The 15389-nt window shown below is 46.8% G+C and overlaps 1 protein-coding gene and 1 pseudogene across 1 annotated transcript; one reads left to right on the top strand and one right to left on the bottom strand.

The window, feature by feature from the left end:
- Positions 1–2: 2 nt before the first annotated feature.
- On the top strand, positions 3–1253 carry LOC123185369 (protein PHOTOSYSTEM I ASSEMBLY 2, chloroplastic). The gene is made up of 4 exons (XM_044597261.1): positions 3–270; positions 415–474; positions 607–653; positions 787–1253. The coding sequence occupies exons 1-4, from the start codon at positions 133–135 to the stop codon at positions 872–874; spliced, it is 333 nt and encodes a 110-aa protein (XP_044453196.1). The 5' UTR covers positions 3–132; the 3' UTR covers positions 875–1253.
- A 665-nt stretch (positions 1254–1918) lies between these two features.
- Positions 1919–12085, bottom strand: LOC123185357 (probable glutathione S-transferase GSTF2; annotated as a pseudogene).
- Positions 12086–15389: the final 3304 nt, after the last annotated feature.

The following is a 15389-nucleotide window of genomic DNA, read 5'->3' as shown; positions in this document are numbered from 1 at the left end:
TGGCTACAAAGTTTCCCAGTCGCTGTCCTTTGTCTCTCTTCTTCAGAGGCTTGAGGATGGTTTGCCTTGTGCATTGCACTGCATAGGGCTGTAAAACTTGGAAGGTTTCTGAGGCAAGCAGCAGCAGCAGCTATGGAGCCTGCCAGTGCTAGCTTGGTCTCCCTGAGGGCATCCACCGCCACGAGCCGCAGCTGTTTCTCATGTCAGCAGCGAGCGACGCCCAGGACCAGGATGCTTCCGGCCATGGCGTCCAAGTCTGGGGCGAAACTGGTATGTGTATCTCGTCACATAATTTCAGTTTCTTCATCTTCTCGGCACCAGCTGGTTGTAGCCATGGCTATTGTTGCTGGCTTGCTGCACAGAAGCAATTCTTGCCAGTGTTGTATTGAAGAAGATGCTGCTTGTGCTGTGCAGGTGGCTTCAGGCTGCAAGACATGCAGGGGGAAGGGTGCAGTGGAATGCGAAGGCTGCAAGGCAAGACCAATCTCTGCTTGCTGCTGCCATACATATCTTGTCTTCTCAAGGCCATTTATTATTATCTGCAAATGCTTTTTTTTTAATAACTATTGATGAGTGGAGATAACTGATTGATGAATGATGATGCAGGGGACTGGCAGGAACAAGAAGAACGGCAACATCTTTGAGAGATGGAAGTAGGTTTTTCTGATTAATTAAAAAGACAAATGTTAAGCCATGATGATATGATATATTTGTTGTGCTAGGATAGGATTGTTACTTATTAGTGTTTGTGTGGCTAAACTGCTGGTATTGTGGGATATGGTTCAGGTGCTTCGACTGCCAGGGGTTTGGGATGAGGAAGTGCCCCACCTGCGGCAAGGGAGGCCTCACGCCGGAGCAGAGAGGAGAACGATAGAAGAAACATCAAGCATCCATCCATCCATGGCAGATGCACTCTCCAATGTCTTATTTATCATGCTCAACTTTGCTCGAATTCTGACAACTATCTAGAAGTAAGTATCAACCAGAATTGCCAAACAAAATGAAAACCGAATATGGTGATACACATATTTGGTCTGAGAACCAGCAGTATAATGCCAAGCAGAATGTTGTGAGGAAATCAACTGGTTTCTGCGCGTATTGACTGGTCTGGAGGCTTTTGAATCTATATGTTGTAAGTATTTTTTTTGTTCTTTTGAATATATTCAGTTTGTCGTAAGTATTATTTAAAAAACTAAGTGCCTCTCTTGGGCGATGGGTGGCACTCATCTGAGGTTGCATGTGGCCCCTTTGCACATTTAGCTACAGAGCACCAATGTGCCGCCTCAGGTTTGTGCCCATTGCAGTGGCTGCCTGGTGGGCTTTCCACAACATGTTCAGTTTCAATAGAAATTTTTGCCCATTAAGTTCATCTGAGACATGATGGATAAATCCGTCAAGTGATAACAAGTTTATGTATCCACCCTAAATTATTGATATGTCTAGTTCAGCCAACGGAATCGCAAAATATTAGCCATACAGATATACTCCTTCTGTTCGAAAAAGCTTGTCCCTCAAATGGATGTATCTAGCATCAAGTTAGTGCTAGATAGATCCATTTGAGGAACAAGCTTGGGACAAGTTATTTCAGACGGAGGGAGTATGTATTTGCAAAAGATGGTCGCTCAAGTTTCTTGCCCTAGATGCATTTTTTTTAAAAACTATTTGGATCCATAATCAACAAAACTAAGAATATCAGTCCCATACACCATAAAAATCATAAGTAGAGTAGCAAGCCAAACACATCATATAGTAATAAGTTAATAAAAAAGTAATCACAAATGAGAAGATGGAAATAACTAGTTAACTTCCAACTCCCATAAGACATATCCTGAGCAACATAATATAACTTCATTCCCCCCCTTTGCCATCAAGACTCACATGAAAAAAAATCGATGCTAAAATACGGCCAACTAAATAATCATTTCAGATCATTCTTCATGGATGGATTCATGTAGATTTTTTTAAATAATACATTTTTTATTAATTTGCACAAATATTACGCTTAAAAAATAATTTTCGAAAATAATACACCGTCAGCCCGCAGCCGGCCGAGTGGACCTAGTCGGCCCACAGCAGGCCGACTGAGACCCTATCGGCTAGCTGCTGGCCGATTGGCCTGTCGGCCACCAGTTCAGGTCCAGTCGGCCAGTAGTGGGCCGACAGAGCCTAATTGGCCTGCTGTGGGCCGACAGCGACTAATTGGCCAGCTGCGGGCCGACAGGGACTAATTGGCCTGCTGTGGGCCGCCCGGTGCATGCCATCATTTTTTTCCCGAACGGTCCCTGGATTTTTTTTATAAACTATGACGTATTTCGTGCAACCCTTTGCCCGTAATATTTTCCCGCCATATGTTCGCGCCAACTCTTTCCCGCCATATGTTCGCGCCAACTCTTTCCCGCCACCCGTTTCCCGCCATATGTTCGCGCCAGCTCTTTCCCGCCACCCGTTTCCCGCCAATCGTTTCCCGCCATACCGCAGTCGTTCTTTCTCGCCATTTTGTCATCCCTACCTATAAAACCCCCTTCAGACAGAGGAGGATAAGCATTCCAGTGTAGTGTAGTTGAGATGTCCCATTATCCTTTTGATCGTAGTTTTCACCCTGAGATGAGCAGGACTCTTCTGAGGCTAGCTACCGATTTCAGGATGGACAATAGGATAGTTCCATGGGACGAACTCACCGGTAGTGACACCATAATAAATGAGTTGGCTCACGAATTACGTATGTCTGGGTGGCATGAAAGGACCTATGAGGAGGTACATATAGAACTTCTTAGGTTGCATGCAAGGTGGAAGAAGGTAGTGGAGCCGGAGAGTGAAACTTTCAGAAGGACTGCAGAAAAGCATCCATTTTTATGGACTGAGGAGAGCGAGGACGAAGATGATATCTTCATGCCGCCGCTTCCGGGTTCTGCATCGTCAAAGAGCAAGAGTTTTGCATCGTCCAAGGGCAAGAGTACTGCATCCTCGAAGGGCAAGAGTTCTGCATCGTCCAAGGGTAAGAGTTCTGCATCCTCGAAGGGCAAGAGTTCTGCATCGACGGAGGATGACGATGATGACTTCATGTAGTTTTTATGATGTATGTTGTAAGTTTAGTCGTATGTACCGTTAATTTAGATGTAGTTCTATCTAGTTGTTTATACTATCTTGTTGTACGAGCATTATGTTCTATCTAAATATGATGTTGTAGTTCGGATAACAGAGTACTAAAATAGAGTAGGCATATGTCTCATACATAAGTACATAGTCATTTGTCTCATACATAGAATAGACATAAGTCTCATACATAAGTAGATGGTCATGTCTCTACTGATAGATGGAAGCGTCAGTGACGACGTCTGGCCTGGCGGGGAGGCGGATCTGGAAGCGGCGACCATCCCAACCTGTTAGGTGGCCTAATGTTACGAGGAGGAATTTCAGACTCTCCCTGGTCATGCTGTGTATCCTGTGTGGGGCCTGGTGGAGGAGTCGAATACATGTTCATCCACTGGGTGTGTTGCGACATCTGAGCATGTATGTTCTCCTCGGGATGTTGATCACTCCCCCACGTATCATGTGATGCTGACATAGACGCATGATATCCGTAAGCTCCTGCACGATGGAACGTTTAGTCATGAAGAATGAGGTCGCCTCAATTAATATTGAAAACAATAAAAATGAAGACACTTACCTGCTGGTTGTGACGGCTGCTCTGGCTCAAACACGAAGCTCGACGAGGGACCGTGCTGCTGTGGCTGTGGAGAAAACACGAAGCTCGACGAGGGACCGTGTTGCTGTGGCTGTGGAGAAAACACGAAGCTCGACGTGGGGCCATATTGCTGTGGTTGCTGCCACGTTGAACTGCCAGGTTGGTCAGGACGGGGTGGCCTGGTTGTCGGCTGATGTGCTAGACGTGGACGTGGTTGATGTCGGTGCATGGAGTGATGCGGCTGCTGCTGCTGGTGCTGAACAACGTCGGTTCTCCGGGTGCACGTGTAGCCTCGTACACAGTCTGTATCTTGTTCTGAATTCGTTCCAAGAAGGGTTGTAGCACTGGACGGTGCTGAAGAAGAGGTCCAGACGACAGTGATCGTCCAAAGGTGGTCACGTCCTGGTAGAGTTCGTGTGTCAAGGTAGCCTACAAATTTCCATGACGATTAATAATGTATGTCTCTTGCACGTCAAAGTATGTGACAACATTACTTAAAGAAAATATATCTTACCGCGTACTGCCTAGAGCCCGAAGTGTCATAGCTCGGGTACATATCCGACGGAGTAGGATCCGGTATCTCCTCTGGGTGGGAGTGCTCAACGGTGCGTAATCGTGTTCCGGTCATGTAGCGCCGCAAATAGAGATTGAATTCATCGAGATCAAAATTGTGATTCTCGTGCCATAGATGTGTGTTTGCTGTCTCCCATTCTACAACATACGACTCTAGTCTAACTAGCCGGTCAGCAGTTGTCCTGGTCATGCCCTTCCTTGTCGTCCTAAAATTGTGGTGTGTGTTCAACAATTACCTAAAGCTTCGAATGGAGTACTATGAAAGATAATGCAACATTGAAAAATTAGTTAATACCTGTGGATGTGTGCTGGCACTGGGTTCTCTATAGGGGGAGGCAGCTCCAAATGCAGAAGACCAAATTGCCTCATAACCCTCTGTTGTGCCATCTCCTCGACGAAGACATCGAAGATGATTTTTGATTTTGTTATCCAGTAATCTCGGTCCCTTGTGCATAGCACAGACAGACCACCAGTGTATCTCGCTTGTATGGCTGCTGCTTCCATGTAGGGCTGCTAGATGACCCCGGTGTACGCATCGAACTGCTCGTTCAATGCTGTGTATGCCTTCCTGGTCTGATCACTAGCAAAGCGTCTCTACAGAAAACAAAAGTTAGTAGCCGCTAGCATCGAACTATCTCTTGTGCAGAAAAAGAGTTACATTACACTATAACATGGTGCATACCTCGTGACGTGTCCAACACAGACCGAAAGTAGGCATGTCGATGCCGTCAGCATCAGACATGGCGTCTATAGGCTCACGAACACGTACATCTGGTCGCCCTATAAAGAACCTCTCCCACGACCATAGCTGTAGGAATAGAGGGCATCCAAGAAGGGCTGGCTTTCTCGATGTAAGCTGGCAACCGTTGCACATACCTCGGTATGTAGCCGCTAAGACCGCCGAACCCCAACTCCTCTGTCTGATCTGATCCGCCGTCTGAGCGCTCACTATCTCGAGTGCCATAGGGATGTAGAGCGCGTTAATAGTGGTGACATGGTTCTCTGTGAACATCACCTTGCCAAAAAGCCACATTAAGTAGGCCTCCAGGCTCCGAGTGATCTGTTCCGCAGTCAACGACGCCCGGGAGTTTTGGATCTGCATTAAGCAAAGAGAAAGTTTTAGTTAGCCGCAGTTATTTTCTGTAAAACCATATGCACGATAACTTGAAGATAAGAGGTTGGGGAAATTACCCGGAAATTGAGCAACCACTCATACTTAGGTCCGTGATGCTCCCATACCGGATCCGAAGCATCAAGAAAAACACCATGAAAACGTTGTTTAAGGGCTCGCTCCCAACCAGCCGGTGCGCCCAACGGTCCTATGGCATGACCTGCCAACGGTAGTCCGAGCAAAAGTGACACATCCTCCAGAGTAGGAGCCATCTCTCCCCATCGAAAGTGAAACGTGTGGGTCTCTGGCCTCCAACGGTCCACTAAGCAGCTCAGCAAGGACCCGTCGATGGCGATCCATTTCTCATCCGGAATAGACTCAACCAGACGCGCGAAAGGTAAAAGGCCGGCCCATTTCAACCTTCATCAGAGAACATTTCAGTTAGTGTCTCCCATTAATATGCATGTCAGTGTGCAAATTAATAAAACACGTACCGTTGAAGCCATCCTGGGTGTATCATCCAGTTTTCTTTAGGAGTGCGAGTGACCAGAGGCTCAAGCTTGCGCTCATACCATATCGCACCACGATGACCCTTATCAATGTCCCCATTTAGCAACCACATTCCCAACATTCCTGCACATAAAAAATTCAGAACATAGTGCCACACTTAATAAAAAATCAGAACATAGTGCCACACTTAATAAAAAATCAGAACATAGTGCCACACTTAATAAAAATTCAGAACATAGTGTCACACTTAATACAAATTCAGAACATAGTGCCACACTTAATAAAAATTCAGAATATAGTGCCACACTTAATAAAAATTCAAAACATAGTGCCACACTTAATACAAATTTAGAACATAGTGCCACACTTAATACAAATTCAGAACATAGTGCCACATTTAATACAAATTCAGAACATAGTGCCACACTTAATACAAATTCGGAACATACTACTGCTAGCTTAGCTTCTTCCTCTCGCCCTTACTCCTCTATTGCCTCTTCCTCCTCTTCTTCCCCGGTTGCCTCGTCCATGCCCAGTGACGAAAGTGGAACAATTAGTGTCCATATGGCCAAATTCATTGCACAGAATGCATTGCCTAGTCGGACCTCCTGCTTCAGATTCATCCATATCATTCCAGATGCACCGACAATGCCGTCTGCCTCTACTTGTACACATATGCTCTGGGTTTGGAATGTAACGCCTTTCAGCGGGGTTGACGCTGTTGAAATTACCCATTGATCGAAAATCCATCAGCTCACCTGTCCAGGTATTGAGGACAGACTCTTTCAGAAAAAATGGAGACAGAAACGATATTGCGTCCATTCCAAGCTGCCCGCAAGCAGCAAGTACATGTGAGCAAGGTAGGTGAAGCAATTTCGGTTTGTTGCATGTGCACTCACACGTTGGCCAGGCTTCATTACCAATTTTCACCTCATGCGTCCTCAACTCGTTTGCACATCCGAATTTGTTGTTGGCTAAGCGGACCTCAAACCTTCTTTCTTGATTACCGATGGCGACTACAGTGTGTGATCTAGCTTTTTGCATCTTGTTGTCCATGTACTTCGTGACTCTTTCACAGTACCGTGTATTCGGATTGTTGAAGATATGTTGCTCTGCTTTTTGACATCTATCTCTGAAATACTTGACGGTGCCATAGAAAATACCCTGAACGATGGCTGTAAGTGGCAATGCCTGGTTTCCTCTGAGGACAAAGTTGTATGTTTCTGCGAGGTTTGTTGTCATGACACCGTATCGTGCTCCATGTGTGTCATGTAGCAAAGACCACCTCTCTAGAGGCTCATGCTCTATCCACTGCTCGAAGGTTTTAATTGACCTCCCAAGCCTTCTCCTAGTACCAGGTGGGTCAAAGCCTGGCAGGTCACATAGTCCAACAGGCTCCTCGTCCACGACCGCTGTTCCTGTTGCCAACTGTGCAGCTACTGCTTCAAAATGTGCCCTCACCGCTGCATCTCTTGCAGCTTTCCTGTCCCTCACGTGTCTCTGCGTGCACACATTAAGTCTTTCACGTATCAAATTGTACTTCCATAGCTGGTTCTACTTGCAGAGTTTTTTGAACAGATTCATCAGGTTCTTATTTCTAAACTGCGAGAAGAAATTAGCCCCCAGATGGCGCATGCACCAACGGCTCTGCAAGTCCTGCCATGGAACTTGTTCCTCAGGGCCTGGTTTGTCAGTGTCCTTATCGCACTGAGTATACCTGCATGCCTGTCATGAAGGGTGCACACATTGGGCTTCTCCTTCACAACTGATATTTTCAACTGCCTGAAGAACCATGTCCAACTTTCAATGTTCTCACTCTCCACAAAAGCAAATGCGAGTGGGACGACTTGATTTTGGCCGTCTTGACCTATGGCTGTCAGGATCTGACCCTTGTACTTGCCTGTGAGAAAAGTACCGTCAACACATATCACTGGTCGGCAATGCCTGAAAGCTTTGATGCATACACCGAAAGAGAAGAAGAGACGATGCAGCACCCTCATAGTTGGGAACTCTGGCATGAACATGTCTTGGATATCGATATAGGTGCCTGGATTCTGCTGCTGCAGGGTGTGGAGGAGCTGGACAACAGAGTCATATTCATCAAAATAAGAACCAAATCTCCTCTCAAGAGCCGCATGCTTAGCCCTCCAAGCCTTGCCATAAGAAATTCTGTACTTGAACCTGGCGAAGACTTTTGTCTGGACTACCTTCACTTCCATAGCTTTGCCCTGCACTATCTCATCGTAAAACAATCGAGCAATAAGCGTGGATGAACGATTGGCATGATCCTGAGGGATGCAGGGAATAAGGCAAGTGTGATTAACTAAGTCACTTATCACCCAACTTGTGCCATACTTAGGGAGAAAGCCGTGTACCCTGGCGGGACAATCTGCGTTCTTGCATACCATTGTCAGGAATTTCCGACTGGACACCTGAGCTATGAAAACCCTTTGCGTGGACATTGCCCAGTTAATTATTGCATCTTTCAGGGCTTGCTTGTTCGGATACATAGCACCCGTCGCAATATTGTTCTGGTGATATTGCCAGGCTGAATCATGTCCATCATTCACGGTCATTGCAGATGAGAAGTCATGATTCCACGATGCAGGATTCGGTACCTCCTCTGCATTTTCTTCTTCATCTGACTCGTCAGAATCATCAGCATGACCCCTTTCAACATCGGTGTCTTCTTCTTCCATCTGGTCCTGCATGTGCCCATCTACCTCGTCAGCGTTCACCTCGCCATTGTAATCACCATCGGCATTTCCTCTTTCTACCTGACTACTCTGCCCTGGTTCATAACCATAAGCATTTCCTCCTTCTACCCGACTGCTCTGTCCTTGTTCGTAACCATCATCTCCAGCATTTGACATAGATAACTGCCTCCCTACACTGCTATGACCAGGATCGTAGCCACCCTCGCCTTCATGTGCAGTGACCTCCTTCACAACGGGAAGAACTAAAGCAACAGGATTGCATCCCCTTCGTTCACAACCTTGTAACCACCGCACCCATTCGGAGTCTCGCTCTATCGGCCTTAAATAAAAGTAAATTATTGAACTTGACCGTGTCCACAATGCATGAACACCGACGGTGTGTGTTTCAGTATCAAGACCTAAACTTGCCGCAATCCATTCTTCCAACTGACTGACAGACCATGTTTGAGGTGCGCTCATTGGCACATCTATATGAGTAAATTCATTCAGATCTGCTCCCATCTCAATTGTTTGGACAGTACCAGGACCATAGCAAAATCTGAAGTTCACTACATCAGACATCTTGGCTCACCTATTTTTTTTCAACAACGAAATACAGGTATTAAGCAACAACTTAATATACCCCCACTAAGAAATATTAGACATGTCTGTATATTAGCTAGCTATATATTACAGAATATTAACGGAGCAACTAATACAAGTATTAAGCAACAACTTAAAATGCTCACCAAGAACACCTAAATATTTACGTTTACTACCGGAGCAACTCCAATTACTGACACACCTAAATATATTTACGTTTACAATCGGAGCAAATAACAATAATCGCACACCGGAACCGGGAAATAAAATGCTCACCACGACCACCTAAATATATTTACGTTACTACCGGAGCAAATAAAAATAATTGCACACCGGTCCCGGGAAATAAAATGCTCACCATGACTACCTAAATATATTTACATTACTACCGGAGCAAATAACAATAATTGCACGCAACGTCGAAAATAAAAATGTTTGTTGAAATATACCCTTGTAGTGTGCGTGCGAATGACGAACGGCGGCCTTCAATCACCGGAACTGGAGCCGGAAACTCCACCAAACTATCGGAGCTTCACCTCCTCCAGACTGCCCCAGCTTCACCACCACCACCTCCACCTCCACCACCGCCACAACCTCCACCAATGCGCTGAAAAAATGCTCCAACAAAATGCTCACCACGACCACCATAAGCTACCCCATCAGTAGATCGAGATCTCTTTTGGCTCCCCTAACTATGTAGAACCCATTCACGGTGCCAAATCCGTGAAAAAACGGGTCATTTTGATGTATTAATTGAAGCTAGTTCGTGTAAGAGAGAGGAGGAAGGAAGAACAGAGAGAAGCTTGCGGTGGGAGAAAGGGAAAGAAGGAGAGGAGAAAGAGACGTGTGCTGCGGGGCCGGCTTCCTGTCGGCCAGCAGCTGGCTGACTGGGTCGCCCGTGACCCAGCCCGCGCCGACAGCCAGCGCCCGACGTGGCATGGCCAATAGTCGGCCTCCGCATGGCCGAGAAGCCACCTGTCGGCTCGCAGTTGGCTGATAAGACCCAGTCAGCCTGCTGCTAGTTGACTAGGACCAGTCGGCCAGCTGCTGGCCGACGGTGTATTATTTTTGAAAATAATTTTTTGGGCGTAATATTTGTGCAAATTACTAAAAAATGTATTATTTTAAAAAAATTAGCTGGATTCATTAGCTCAGACACCTTCCTCACCTCCGGCCTGGCCCTCAGATCATCCCACCATGCCCTCACACGTGGGTACGCGTCAAGAACCGACCCATACGTAGCTCCTCGATGATGAAATCTCCTGCCAGATACCAGGAGCTCGGCAACCTTGACTCGTACACCTCCAACATCTTCTTTAGCTTCTCGATGTTGCCCTCCACGGCGCTCTCGTCTACTCTTTGCAAAAGATTGGCCGGATCCTGATTTCCATGAGGATAGCATCCATTATAGGACTGTAATGGTGGGCCTCCACCTCCATCCACACGTCCACCATTGCTAATCCGGTTTGTACTTGCGGCATACATATTTAGTGATCGCGCGCGACTCTGCAATATATGCGGTGAGAAAGCAAGGCTGGGGCATCTTTGATTTCGACTGTTGGTGCCTTGGTTGGCCATCCATCCCGGTGCATCTTTGATTTCGACGTAATCTGGGAGCTGTGCCCTCTTCCGGCTCCTTGAGCTCATCGGCGTCCTTGATGCTCCGGTCCTGGCGACCCAGATCTGTGCTACCCTCCGGGTCCTGGCTCGCTCGGGCCTCCGGCTACCGTCACATCCTCCATTGCCTCCCAATCCGCCAAGCCGCCTAGCCGCCCACCTCCGTGGCCTTCCCGTCCCTACGTCGCTTCGTTGCTCGCGTGTCCGGCGTCACTCTCATTCATGTGGTCGTGGTTCATGCCTATGCCCGACTTCCTCTCCAATTCGTGCTTCGCTGGCTTGGGATTGCTCGGACTCTGGCCAGGGCGAAATCCCTGCATCTTTTGCTGGCAGCGGTGACAACCGTGGGTGCCGTCACCTTCTTGGAGGCGCTGTCACGGCCGTTGTCTGTGCCCCTCTTTGAGCATCAGGGGAAACCCTAGGTCTGATTATCTGGATCGGACGACGACGACGTCTCGGCGTCGTTCACCTTCGTGAAGGCGTCGTCTTGGTTGTTCGCGGCGTCCTCGATTCTGGATCTGGAGATGTTGGTCGTCGTGTTATTGGTCTGGGCTACATCCTAGGATGGCGAGTTTAGCTGTGTTTTTTCTTTGTTTGGGTTGAGCATTCCATGTCTCTCTGCTCCAGACACCATGTTCACGCCCTTGCGTCCGTGTCCTGTGTTCTATCATATCTTGTACTCGTTCTAACTTCTCCTATCAATGAAATGATATGCAAGTTTTGCGTATTTGCGAAAAAAAGAAAGCAAGGCTTGAAACATGTTTGATTTCGGTAGAAAATTTGCTCATGAAGTTTCTTACCCCAGAGGCAGAAGTCACCATCCTCCAAGACAGGCACCTGACCAAATGGCTGTGTAAAGAGAAAAACCACACACATGTACCACTTAGCAGCTAATCAGCAACATCAACGCTAAAAGAAAAACAAACACCCTTGCGATCTTCCAGCTAGCTGATATTTCAGTCAATTGTCATTCAGTTTTTTTATCCGGTCGACCCTTTCAATCCCGATGATCGTTGCGTTACTAACTGATCTTACATGTTACTAAGGATGGAAATCTGACTGGCACCGGATTGAAATTTAGCTAGACGTTGATTAGTAGGATATACATAGAAGAGCCAGATAGTTTAGAGTACATACGTTCCTGGCAAGGTGGGCGGGGCTCTTGTGCTTGGCGGTGGCAAAGTCGACGGCGATGACCTTGTACTCGATGCCGGCCTCCTCCAGGATCAAGAGCACCCTGGCTATGTTCCAAGACCTGGCCGCCCCGTACACCTTCACGGCGGCCGCCATGTATGCTGCTCTTCTGGTCGGCCGGTTTCCCTCTTATTGCCAAAATATGTCTCTGTCTTCACTCTTCACCTCTTATTGCAAGCCTAGAACCGCAAACTTGGTGAAAATATGCGCCCATGTTCCACGAGGAGGGTTTTTGTATGGAGTATATACTTTTCAAAGGATACATATTAATCTAGCAAATGCTGTGGTGCTGCCATGTAGAGGTTCTGAAATGGATGCCTGCACAAGGTTAGTATATATGCGGTTCTGAAATGGCTTATATCTTTCCCGCAAAAAAAAAAGAAACTGCTTATATGTGCCTGCCAGGTTGACGAAATCTCCAAGTTGGTGCTACTTGAACTCTGATCCTACCGAATGTTCAATTGCTTTCTTCTAACAAGACATTCTCCATACTTGTGCTTTTTGTACCATGCACGGGGTATCCGGTGCATGCATCCACCGTCTGATCATTGCTTTTAGGTTCATGACATGTTTTTCGATTTATGGCAACATTTGTCTTGTTTCAATGTACTTACATAGTCGATGATAAAGGGTTCCCCTGCTTTATTATCAAGCAACGGCCAACGACCAACAACAAGGTTCAAACAGAGAGGAGTTCAAGTAGCAGAGGGAGCATAAAATAAATAGTCTTGCTAGGGGCTCATCACAACATCCCCTGAAATAAAACTAGGTAGCTAATCCGGCTTGGGAGGCGGTGCAGGGGCGGTGTAGGGGGCGGCGGCACAAGACACGAGACAATGGAACGAAGGTCCAAGTAGATCTTGTCGATGGCCTGTCGAGCGTGCCGCTTGCTAAGCGGCTTCCATAGCTGCAGAAATCCACACAATTTATAAATAGCATCAGTCACCCGAAGTGCGATCACATGTTCAATCACAAGCTTACTACACACAGTCCATAATGTCCATGATAGCACCCCAACTACCACCAAAGGGGTAGGACGAATGAAAGGTTGGTGGGTTTGAACCTCCCAAAACAAGTCTGGGAGGTTGTCATGGCACCACTTGGCACCCACCACCTCACGAAGGCAACTCCAAAGAAACCGAGCCGAGGGGCAAGTGAAGAAGATGTGATTCGAATCTTCTGGAACCTCACACAAAGGGCACTGACCATCGTCAGGGCCATTACGCTTGCGTACCACAATCCTCGAGGGGAGGCGGCCACAGACTAATTGCCAAAGGAAGATACGAATTTTGAGGGACAATGCCCGCAGGAGATTCAGTTCCTCTGGTCCCGGAGTAGCCACCAAGGATCTATAGATGAACCGAGAGGACAAGAGACCATTTGGTTCCATGTGACAATCCATGTCATCCTGGTCTAAGGTAGGCGTGTGTAGGGCCACACAATCTAAGTTCTTCCCACTGGCCCCCTTTCTACGGGGCCAAACATCTGACAAAAGGATAGGTTATCAAGATTCATGAGGGCAGCTTCTACATTTATATGCGGGAGTGTGCATATAGTGAACGTATTCGGGATCCTAGAGGTGAAAGGCCGTCGGCGCGACCAGCCGTCCAACCAAAAAAGGGTATTTGTCCCCGAGCCCACCGTAATGCACGATCCAATTTGAAGCATCGGAAGCATCTTAATTATTGATTGCCAGAATTGGGATCCTCCATTTCGCAAAGCGAACGCTAGAGGGTAGCCTGGCAAATACTTTTCTCGGATGATATCAACCAGAGACCCCCCCCTTCTTTGATTGCAATCCGCCGAAGACATTTAGATAGCAGCGCGATATTTATCCGCTTGAAGGAAATTATTCCCAGGCCCCTTTGGTCCTTGGGTTTGCAAATTTCCTACCATTTGACCATGTGATACTTTTTCTTGTCTCCCTTTCCCGCCCAGAAGAACCGGGATTGGTACTTCGCAATATCATGGTGAAGGAATTCATGAAGACTATAGAATCCTATCAAGTACATAAGCAGGCTGATCATATATGAGTTAGTGAGCACAACATGGGCCGCTTTCGATAACCATCTTCCCTGCCATGGCTCAAACCTATGCTCAACTTTCGCCACCGTTGGGTGTAGGTCCTTAACTAACAACCTGGAGTCACTAATCGGCATCCCGAGATAAGATGTCGGGAAAGACCCTAGGTGGCAATTTAGTAGGTTTGCAATTCTCTCCTTATCCTTGTTAGAGTATCCAATCACCATTGCCACACTCTTAGTGAAGTTGATGGTTAGCCCCTACATCTCCTTAAATCAGAGTAGTAGAAATTTTATGTTTCGGATATCTGCGTATGATCCCTCCACCGTAAGGATGATATCATCCGCATATTGAAGGTGGGTAATTTCAAATTCCCTAATAATATAGAGGCATATTCTCCTAATATGCCCCACATGCTTCGCCGCATCAAGGATAGCTGCGAACGCAACTAACAAGTTAAACAAAAATGGTGATAGGAGGTCACCTTGACGTACCCCACAAGAGGTGGCGAAGTATGGACCGGTTTCACAATTTATGTTAGCCGTTGTTATACCATTAGAGACGAGTTGCATAACCCTCACAATCCGATGTGTGTCAAAATCTTTCCGTATGAGGACATCCCTCAGGAAGGACCAAGGAACAACATCGTAAGCTTTGTGAAAATCAATTTAAAAAACACCACTTTGAGGTGTTTTCTCTTCACTTCATGGATGACCTCATGGAGAATGAGGATCCCATCGAGAATGAAGGCGGTCTGATTCGGGCGGGTAATCCTATCTTCTATAAGGGCCGCCCTACTGGCGTACCCTTTAGAAAAGATCTGAAAGATAACATTAATGATTGTTATTGGACAGAAATGACAGATATCGGTCGCTCCATGGATTTTGGGGATGAGCAATATTATCCAATAGTTAAGGCGGGAAATGTCCATCAACCCTGGAAGAATTCTCGCAAAAGAGCCAGGATATCATTCCCCAGAAAACTTGGAGGAAGCGCACTGGCAAGCCGTCCGGGCCCGGAGCCGATGCCGGGTTCATGGGCTTGATGATCGCCACGACTTCGACCTCCTCAAAAGGGGCTACTAATAAGTTGTTCTCCTCTAGAGAAACCGGACTATTCTCTGTTCAAATATGTTCGGTGAGGGAGGTGCCACCCCTGGTGACCTCGGAGAATAACTGAGTATAAAACCCGTCAACATGCACCCTAATATCCATGGGGTCCTTAATTAAATGGTCACCATCCCATAAAAGGGGAATAACACATCTACGCCTCCTCCCATTGTCAATAGCTTGGAAGTACACCGTATTGGCGTCCCTAAAAAGTACCCAGTTTATGGCGCCCCGTTGGCGTCAAAATGCCTCTTTTTAAAAATAGATTT

This window comes from Triticum aestivum, chromosome 1A (assembly GCF_018294505.1).
Source record: "Triticum aestivum cultivar Chinese Spring chromosome 1A, IWGSC CS RefSeq v2.1, whole genome shotgun sequence".
NCBI classification, from domain to species: domain Eukaryota; kingdom Viridiplantae; phylum Streptophyta; class Magnoliopsida; order Poales; family Poaceae; genus Triticum; species Triticum aestivum.
The sequence above is the reverse complement of the archived record's forward strand: the minus strand, read 5'-3'. Positions and strand labels throughout refer to the sequence as shown.